General features: G+C 38.5%; 1 protein-coding gene across 1 annotated transcript; it reads left to right on the top strand.

Annotated features, from left to right (window-relative positions):
• The first annotated feature begins 9,605 nt into the window (after positions 1-9,605).
• On the top strand, positions 9,606-9,908 carry LOC142178224 (uncharacterized). Its single transcript, XM_075247549.1, has one exon. It carries the CDS (start codon positions 9,606-9,608, stop codon positions 9,906-9,908), a length of 303 nt encoding a protein of 100 aa, XP_075103650.1.
• Positions 9,909-10,992: the final 1,084 nt, after the last annotated feature.

Raw genomic sequence — 10,992 nt, 5'->3', positions numbered from 1 at the left:
CATTGGTGATGGTCTAGTGATCATTTTGCCTTAGTAACAAGCATCAGAAGAAAATTCATCATTTGTAAGAATCTTCAGGTTCTTTAATGGATGCCCACTCGAATTTTCAGTAATTCATCTCATCATTATTGATTCAGGATGGCCCAAACGGCCATGCCAAAGCACAAAAGTATTTGAATCAGTAAACTTCTGGTTTACGAAAGAGTGTGTTTCAACTGTACTAATCTTTGAATAGTATAAGCCAGAAGATAAAGTTGGTAACTTTTCTACAATGCATTTCTGGCCAGATATATTCTTTGTAATACAAAGATATTCCACGTTCATTTCATCTATTGTCTCAACATGATACCCATTTCGACGGATATCTATAAAACTCAATAAGTTTCTTCGGGACTTGGAGGAGAATAATGCATCGTCGATAATAAGTTTTGTTCCCTTAGATAGAAATACAGTAGCTCTTCCGGAGCTTTCAATCAAATTTATATTACTAGAAATTGTTGAAACATTTGCTTTTTCCTTATGAAAATAAGAAAAGTATTTTTGATCTTTGAATATGGCATGAGTTGTTCCACTATCAATTACACAAATATCTTCATGATTGGTCTTTGATCCAAACACAATTTGAGGATTATCCATATTCTTCAAAATGACATAAAATAAATAAATATGATAGTAAACATCATTTTCAAAGCATAACTTTTATTTATGTACAACAATTACATAACCATACTATCTATTACAAACAACAAAAAATAAAATATTTACATTTCTACAGATTCACTACCGATCACATGACTTGTTTCTCCTTCCGGGAGTGCAAAATAATCAGCTACATCCAAATGCATGAAGTCTAAACTATCTTCAGAAATAAAATTTGCTTCAGTATTTTTCTCTGTCTTCTTCAGGGAGGCTTGATACAGCTCAACCAGGTGCTTTGGCGTATGACATATACGTGACCAGTGCCCTTTTCCTCCACATCTATAGCATGCATTTTCTGGCTTTACTGCTTGTACCGCTTCATGCTTTTGTTCCTTCCTTTTCCACTCCTGGTGGTGAGAAGGGTTTTTTGGTGCATTGTTATTACCACGATTAGAGTTTTCTCCCCGACCACGGCCATGACCACGACTGGGGCCACGTCCTCTTCCATGCTTAGCTTAGTGGAAGTTCGTCTCATTCACTTCAGGGAATGGACAAGAACCAATAGGTCAGCTTTCATGGTTTTTCATTAATAGCCCATTATGTTGCTCGGCTACAAGAAGATGTGAGATAAGTTCAGAATACTTTTTGAATCCCATCTCTCGATATTGCTGCTGCAGGAGCATATTCGAGGCATGAAAAATGGTGAAAGTTTTCTTCAACATATCATGATCAGTAATATTATCACCACATAGTTTCAATTGGGAAATAATTCTGAACATAGCAGAATTATACTCACTGATAGATTTAAAATCTTGTAGCCTTAGATGAGTCCAATCATAACGTGTCTGTGGAAGAACGACCATCTTCAGGTGGTCATATCTATCTTTTAAGTTATTTCACAGTATGACTGGATCTTTAATAGTAAGATATTCCATTTTCAGGCCCTCATCAAGGTGATGGCGTAGGAATATCATTTCTTTGGCACAGTCTTGGTTTGATGCCTGATTTTTATCTTTGATGGTGTCTGCCAGACCCATCGCATCAAGATGATTTTCGGCATCAAGCACCCAAGACATGTAGCTTTTGCCCGATATATCCAGGGCTACAAACTCAAGGTTAGAAAGATTTGACATTATTTAGAAAAAGAAAGTTCGTACCTCTGATACTTTCAAAGTATTTTCTCGAGATGGCAGAGTCTCGTGCTAATAACGTGTTATAAAATAAAGACAGTAAAGTAAAGACAAGTATAGAGAGAAACTGATATATTATTCAAACTTCAAACTTATGTACATAATGAACTGAAAACTTCTCTATTTATAGAAGAAAGGAAGCAGCTGCGAGGCTTTTCAGGAAGCAGCTGCAAGGCTTTTCTTTAGCTGCTTGTAAGCTGTCTGTATGAGCTGCTTGCAACCTGTCTGTTTAATAAGAAGCTGCTGCAAATCATTTCATTGAGCTGCTTGCAACCTGCCTGCATCAGCAGACTTATTTCCAATAGAGTACTAAATAGATAAACATATTTACGGCGGAGTCTCATATGGACAAGTTTCTTCAGGAAGCTTATTTACAACGGAGTACTAAATGAACATCCATAATATAATATATTTATAACAGGAATGCAATATTTTGTGGAGACTAAGGCCAAGTTTTTGGGGGTTTAAGGAAGGTTCTGGAAATAATGTGGGAAATTCTGTCGAGATTTTTGGATATTTGGTGGGTCACCACTTACGACTCGTGTGTGCAGGTGCTCTTTTATTTCCCTCTTTCTTTTTCTTTTTTTCCAATTTTTCTTTTGGCTTTTGCTTTTGCTTGTGGTTTTTTTTTTTTTTTTTTTTTTTTGTCTTTTACTTCAAAGGAGAAATAGAACAAGACGAAATTGTAAAATACAACTAGCTCACCAGCTAAATATTTGTAATTAACAAAAACAATAAGCCAGTAACAAGAAATTTAATATAAATAATATAACAAAGATAAGAAAATGGAAAAGAGTGATTTTGTTTCTTAGTGGACGTTTGGACATAAGAATTGTAAAATAAAATAAAAAATAAAAAAAATTTCAAGTGAAAATGGTATTTGAAAATTAGAATTGTGTTTGGACATGAATATAATTTTGGGTTGTTTTTGAAGTTTTGTGAGTGATCTGAGTGAAAATTTTGAAAAATAACTTTTTGAAGTTTTTCAAATTTTTGAAAAATTCCAAAATGCATCTTCAAGTGAAAATTGAAAAATTCATGACCAAACGCTAAAAAATAAAAAAATTTCGAAAAAAGTAAAAATTTTCTTATCTCCAAACAGGCTCTTAATTTATTGCATAATTTTAGGGTAGAGGGCAGTCCAACATTATTTTGAACAGCTTATTCGGTGATCAATAGAAATGGCCCAGTAAGTATAGTCGAATCGGCGCACACATTTATTGCTTTTCAGGGATTCTCTACCAAATTGGTAGAGTTTATACTATATTTACTATACCTTTTGTTAAATTATTTGTCAAAATCTGCCCGATGAGTATGATTTTGTGCTTGTTCAATTGTTCACCAAACTCTACCAATTTGGCGTGACTTTGTGTTATTTACATTTTACCTATTTGTTAAATTGTTCACAACTCTATCCAGTTGGCATAATTTTATGCTTGTTCAATTGTTCATCAAACTCTACCACGCTGACATAACTTTGTGTTATCTGCAGTCAACCTAATGGTGGTAGGGAGAAAATATGCCCTGTAGATAATTAAAATTTTATTAAATTTGAATCCATAAGTAATTTGGATCTTATCATAAATTAAATACATATTAGTCCAAATGATATTATGGGCTAGTATAATCGGGTCGATTATTTAAATCTAAAATAAATTGATTTGAATAAATGTCTAATGTATTATTGGGCTAGCCCGTCAATTGGTCTTCTATAAAATGAGTTGGCCCATAAGCCTCAAGCCCAATGACCCACTAGGATTTTTTTTTGGAGACTACTCTACCCCATAGGAATGAGCTTCATTGTAAGAACAATTTGGGCAAATTATGGAAAGTTTTTAGCATTAATCCAAAAGAGGCAATTTACGTTTCCTCTGAGCTTATTTGTAATTAAAGCTATTATCTACGTATAATGAGCTTATACTTAGCCATCAAATTGGTTTGTTTCTCGGAGACAATCAGTTTGCCAAAACAAAAAAGAAAAAGAAATTCCAAATAAGGAACGTTTGGTACATTGATGGGCGATTAAGATACACTATTCGAGCAGTAATTCTTCTACTAGGTTCTTGCATGCCGTGAGAAAGTCATTAACTTATCTTCAAAAAAAAAAAGAGCAAGGCAAAGCTACATCATCTATTCTATCTGTATTAAGACCTTCTTCATTATGCCAGGTCACACTTAAAAATGTCCATTGGCTCCACAATGATTACTTCAAATCATGTCTTCAATTTATGATAATTCTACACCTCGACAAGCTTTGAAGCATGGGGCATTTGTAGACAATTAAAATTTTATTAAATTTAAATCCATAAGTAATTTGGATCTTATCATATATTAAATACATATTAGTCCAAATGATACTATGGGCAAGTATAATCGGGTTGATTATTTAAATCTAAAATAAATTGATTTAAATAAAAGTCCAATGTATTATTGGGCTAGCCCGTCAATTGGTCTTCTATAAAATGAGTTGGCCCATAAGCCTCAAGCCCAATGACCCACTAGGGTTTTTCTTGGAGACTACTCCACCCCACACCTATATAAAGGGGTCAAAGGAGAAGGCTAAGGAGGAAGTAAGTAGAAGGAAAGGTTAAAGAAGCTCTGAAAAATAGCATCAAGGTCTCTATTCACATCTGCAATCTTCGTCTGTGGTCAAATTCCAAAGGCGAATGCAAAATCATAAGCGAGCGGCTTCAAATCTTTCGTTCGTGATAACCCAACAACAAATCCTGGTTCGTGACCAATGCAGTCAACGCCTTAATGACCGACGCAACTAACGTGGACGGAAAGTTTGCCATGATGGAACAGACTATAGAAGTCTTGAAGAAATCTGTTGAAGACAAAGACCTTCAAATCGCTCAACTCATGAACAAATTGGAGGCCTATGCACCTGGAGAGTCAAGCCACGTCCCTCCTCGTTCACCTATCTTCACCTCGCAAAAAATGGTTGTTGAGGAATCGCTTGCCAAGTTCAACATTCAGAGGGAAAAACAATCCACTTCGGTTGCAGCGTTATCTGTCCAACAATTGAAAGACGTGATAACAAACACCATCAGAGCTTAATACGACGGACCATCACAAAGTTCATTGTACTACTCTAAGCCTTATAATAAGAGGATTGATTATCTAACTATGCCAACCAATTATCAACCACCAAAGCTGCATCAATTTGATGGCAAAGGAAACCCAAGGCAACAAATTGCCCACTTTGTCGAGACTTGTAGCAATACTAGAACGCATGGTGACCTTTTGGTAAAGCAGTTTGTTCGTTCACTGAAAGGGAACGCATTTGACTTGTATATTGACTTGGAGCCTGCCTCCATTGATAGTTGGGAGCAACTTGAGAAGGAATTCCTCAATCGTTTTTACAGTACCCGAAGAACTGTAAGCATGATAGAGTTGACAAGCACCAAGCAAAGGAATGACGAGCCCGTGGTGGATTACATCAATCGTTGGAGGGCATTAAGTTTGGACTGCAAGGATCGCCTTTCAGAAATATCTGCTGTGGAGATGTGCATTCAGGGAATGCACTGGGGCCTTTTGTACATCCTACAAGGGATCAAACCGTGAACTTTTGAAGAACTTGCAATGCGAACTCACGACATGGAGTTAAGCATCGCAAGCCATGTAAAGGCATCTCCATTCGCTGATCAGAAGGAGTTCAAGAAAAATGTTACGTCAAAGAACCAAACCAAAGAATCGATGGTTGTGAAAGCAATTTTTGTGAAAGTCACGACTAAGCAAAAGGTCAAGGAGGATAAGACCCCGAGTCAATATCCCAAAGAAGAGAAATATCGCCAACCTTGAAGGAATTGGAGGCAAAATTTTATCCGTTTCCAGATTCAGACGTACCCACGATCCTCGATGAATTGCTGGCCAAGAAAGTCATCGATGTCCCTGAATCAAAAAGGCCTGAAGAAATTGGTAAAGTTGGCGATCCGAAATACTGCAAGTTTCATCGCTTCATTAGCCACCCTACAGAGAAATGCTTCCTCCTAAAGGAGAAAATCATGGCTCTTGTAAGTGAAGGAAAAATCATCATAGACATGGATGAAACAGTAGAAGCAAATCATGCAAGTATCGCGCTCAAGGAAAAGAAGTGTTCAAGGTTGCAGAACGCGTCAAGCACTGTCTTTGCTTACAATTTAGAAGTTTCGAGCTCGTTGAAGTTTATCTTCCAAGGAAAACTCTTGAAGGTTCACTAGAGTTGGACACTCAGTCCAAAGACAAAGACGATGAGGGTTGGACTCTAGTCACTCATAAGAAATGAAGACATCAAGAAGTTTTGAGGCTCCCACTTCCTAAGCCAAGAGAAAAAATAAGCGATGTGGATAAGCTACAACCACCAAGAATTATCAAATCTTCTATTATCAAGAATATTAATGGTGCCTTATCGCCGAAGTTCCTAAAGCCCATCACATTGCATGAATTTTTTCCTAGAAAATTCCTTCATGGAGGTCACGTTGGTGCAACTCATGTAGTTTCTAGTACCGACGAAACAAAGGAAAGCAACGATGAGCTCGCTCCAATGAAAACACAAGAACATCATGATAACGGAAAGGTTGTCACATGTTGTACAACAATTTCCTTCACAGATGATGACTTGTTGCTGGGGTTTAGGCCACATAACAGACCTTTGTTCGTTGTAGGGGCCATTCGGGAACAACATCTCAATCGCATACTTGTTGATGATGGTTCGGCTGTCAACATCATGCCAAAGATGGTGCTAAAAAAACTTGGGATCTCTATCAATGAGCTATCCAAAAGTAACCTAACAATCCAAGGTTTCAACCAATGAGGACAACGAGCCATAAGTATGATCCGCTTGGAATTATCCATTAGTGAGATAAAGTCAAACACCTGATTCACGTCATAGATGCTAAAACATCATACAACCTACTGCTCGGACGTCCTTGGATTCATGAGAATGGAGTGGTATCGTCTACTTTGCATCAATGTCTGAAGTACATAATGGATGGAGAGATAGTCAAAATTTATGCAGACATCAATCCTTTCACTAAGACGGAGTCATACTTTACAGATGCAAAATTCTACTTAGATTCTTGTGAACCGAGTGTGGAGAAATCATCATCAGTCGATGAAGCTGATATCAAGTCAAAATAAAAAATGAGGCTCAATGGACTACCACCAAGCTACCTAAGAAGAGAACTGAGGAAGTCTCCATTAAGCTATCACCATCTGAAGGTGACATACAAGCAAAGACTGATAATGAGCATCTAGTTTTTTGCTATATTCCACGTGAGCGTTGAAAGAAAGGGCAACCTTTCTTACAGGAATGTACTCCAAAGAAGCAAATGAGTCACAAAGATATCCAACATTTGAAGGAGAATATGACAGTCCCAGTTGCACAAATCCCATACGTGACTTGTGAGTCTACTAAAGGCAATCTCCAAGCTGATAAAATAAAATGGCACTATGATCATAAGGCCTTCATACTGCTTGAAAATTTTGGTTATGATTTCTCCAATCCATCAAGACTAGGGAAACTCAAAGACGAAGTCAGTCATGAAAAGATACATGGGCTCAATGAGTCCCAAATGAAGTTGAGAAAGCAAGGGCACTACGTCGCCACTCCAAAGTTTGGGTTGGGATTCAGTTTGGTAGAACCTCTTTGAATTTCATCTAAGAGAAGCAAATAGATAGCTTCATCACAACACACCTCGGTAGAGGAGATGAAGGAAGTTAAGGGCAAGAAAATAAAACAACGGGCTTCAGTGTTTGATCGCATTGGAGGCTCAACACCTCCAGTCTCGGTGTTTGAAAGTCTAAGTCACAAAGGTGAACATGTATCTTCCAAACATCTAAAAGAAGTTTCCACTACCTCAAAGACCTCCGTCTTTTGTCGCCTGGGAACCACAAGGAAGTCACTATCTAGAAAGATACTGTCAAAACATAAGGAGCAAGTCCATAAGGAGCGGGATCAATTTAAAGTTATTGCTGACAAAGAAATCTGTAGTGCTTTCCCATCACGTATGAAGAGAAAGTTTATTTTGTCAATATCCACAGATGGTCCACTAAAGATGCAAAGGAGAACCATTGTTTACACTTGCCAGCCTTGTAAAGAAGCAGAGAAAGAGAAAGAAGCCAGGCCGACAATCCAAGGAAGTCGAAGAGAAAAGTCAGACTTTGTGGAAACATCCTATCACATAACTGTGGAAGATAGACCATGCCTTGACATTGATGATGAAGTCCACGAGGCTCCCCCTCAACTAGAAGATGTCGGTCAATCAACTGTGTATGAGCTTAAGTAACTCAATCTTCGGAAGATCCACGCCCCACCTTCATTAGTACGCTTCTTACGCCTCAGGAGGAGGAGGAATACTCCAAGTTATTGACCGAGTACAAAGATGTCTTCGCTTGGTCGTATAAATAAATACTTGGTCTTAGTCCTAAGGTAGCCATTCATTATTTAGGGATCAAAAGTAGATCATGCCATGTGAAGCAGTCACAACGCATGTTTCGACCCGAGCTAGTACACAAATTGAAGTCAAAGTCAACAAGCTCATCGAGGCGGGATTTATTCAAGAGGTGAAGTACCCATCATGGATATCGAATATTGTACCCGTCAAGAAGAATAATGGTCAAATACGTGTTTGTGTTGACTTTAGAGACCTAAACAAGGCATGTCCGAAAGATGACTTTCCGCTACTTATGGTTGATGCTACAACAGGTCATGAAGCTATGTCATTCATGTATGGGTCCTCCGGATACAATCAAATCAGATTGTCTCCAAAAGACGAAGAGTGTACTGCTTTCCAAACTCCAAAAGGGATATACTGCTACAAAGTGATGCCCTTTGGTCTGAAGAATGCTGGTTCCACCTACCAACACGCGATGCAAAACATATTTGATGACATACTTCATCAAAGGGTTGAATGCTACGTCGATGACTTGGTGGTAAAGACGAAGAGTAGGCTTTACCACCTTGAAGACCTTCGAATTATTTTTGAAAGGTTAAGAAAATTCGACCTAAAGATGAATCCACTCAAGTGTGCATTTGGAGTTACCTCAGGAAAGTTTCTTGGCTTCATTGTGCGCCATCATGGAATTGAAGTTGATCCCATAAAGATTGATGCCATTCAGAAAATGCCCGAGCCAAAGAACTTGAGGGAGCTTCGAAGTCTACAGGGAAACTTAGCATTCATCCGGAGGTTCATCTCTAATCTGGCCGGACGATATCAAACTTTTAATCATCTATTGAGGAAGGATATCCCTTTTCATTGGGATCAGTCATGTGAAAATTCTTTTGCAAGCATCAAAAGATACTTGGTGAATCCACCTGTGTTAGGGGCACCAATGCTTGGGAAGCCATTGATACTCTACATTGCAGCACAAGAACGCTCACTTGGGGAACTACTTGATTAAGAGAATGATGAAGGAAAGGAACAAGCCTTGTACTACCTCGGTCGAACTCTAATAGGAGCTGAGTTGAACTACACGCCTGTTGAGAAAATAAGCTTAGCGTTACTTTATGCAATAAATAAACTAAGGCATTATTTTGAAGCATATACCATCAAACTCATCTCTCGAGCAGATCCTGTGAAGTTCGTGATGACTTGACATGTTCTTTCTGGACGCCTAGCAAGATAGTTCATATTGTTTAACCACTATGAGGTCACATACACACCTCAAAAGGCTGTGAAAGGACAAGCACTCGCCGATTTTCTAGCTGATCACCCTCTTCCAGTGGAATGGGAGCTTTCTGATAAGTTTCCATATGAAGACGTTTTGTTCGTTGAAAAATTGCCACCATGGACAATGTTCTTTAATGGATCCGCATGTCGGAACGGTGCGGGGGCAGGTGTTGTGTTGGTCCCTCCAGATAGACAAGTTTTGCCATTCTCCTTTGTTTTAGGTGAAACATGCTCCAACAATGCTGCAGAGTATCAAGCTTTGATCATCGGTCTTGAAATGGCATTAGACTTAAAGATTCTACAATTGGAGATATACAGCGACTCTAAGTTGATCATCAACCAACTTTTGAGGATTTATAATGTAAAGAAGGAAGATCTTTTGCCATACCACCAATATGCTTCTTGTTTACTCGAAAAATTCGACTAAGTGTTCTTAAACCACGTCCCAAGAGAAGAAAATCACATGGCTGATGCTTTGACTAATTTGGCCATGATGATGGCACTTGGAAAGAATGAGTCAACAAAGATACATGTGTGTCATCGATGGGTCATTCCTAGACTTCTTGATCTTCAAATCAACGAAAGTCATCATATGTCCGTTGGGGTGATTGAAGAAGAGGATTGGAGGCAACCATTGATAGAGTACCTTGAACATGGAAAGTTACCCGAGGATCCACGACAAAGAACATACATCAAGCGAAGGGCACCACGATTCATCTTCTACAAGGGGACATTATTTCGCCGCTCTTTTGAAGGACTATTCTTGCGATGTCTTGACAAAGAAGAAGCCCACCAAGCGATGGAGGAATCACATTCTGGCTCATGTGGAGCACACCAATCTGGTCCTAAGCTCCATTTTCACATCAAGAGGATGGGGTATTACTGTTCGACAATGTTGAAGGATTGCATGGAACATACCAAAAGATGTCAAGTGTTTCAATTGCACGCCAACTATATCCACCAACCTCCGGAGCCTCTTTATCCAACTGTAGCTTTATGGCCTTTTGATGCATAGGGACTTGACATTGTTGGACCGCTTCTAAAGTCATCAAAAGGACAGATATACATATTGGCTGCCACATACTACTTTTCTAGATGGGCTGAAGCTATTCCACTCAAGGAAGTAAAAAATGAAACTGTTGCCGATTTTATCAAGTCGAACATAATTTTTAGGTACGATATACCAAGATACATAATCACTGATAATGGAACGCCATTTGATAACAAGCTCGTGAGGAGTCTATGCGAGAAATTTGGTTTCAAGCAACATAAGTCTTCAATGTATAATGCACCCGCCAATGGCCTTGCTGAAGCTTTTAACAAGACGCTTGATAACCTTTTGAAGAAAGTTGTTGCAAAGAACAAGAGAGACTGGAATGAGGAAATTGGTGAAGCTTTGTGGGCATACCGGACAACCTTCAAAACTACTACACAAGCAACTCCTTACTCTTTGGTGTATGGCGTAGAAGCAGTCCTTCCGTTGGAGCAATAAATTCTATCATTGCAGATCA

The sequence above is a fragment of the Nicotiana tabacum genome, chromosome 24 (assembly GCF_000715075.1).
Source record: "Nicotiana tabacum cultivar K326 chromosome 24, ASM71507v2, whole genome shotgun sequence".
NCBI classification, from domain to species: Eukaryota; Viridiplantae; Streptophyta; class Magnoliopsida; order Solanales; family Solanaceae; genus Nicotiana; species Nicotiana tabacum.
Note: the sequence above shows the minus strand (reverse complement) of the source record. Positions and strands in the feature narration are given on the sequence as shown.

Bases quoted from the DNA above. Each gene is read 5' to 3' on its own strand.
- LOC142178224 (XM_075247549.1), top strand. From the start codon at position 9,606: ATGTTCTTTAATGGATCCGCATGTCGGAACGGTGCGGGGGCAGGTGTT.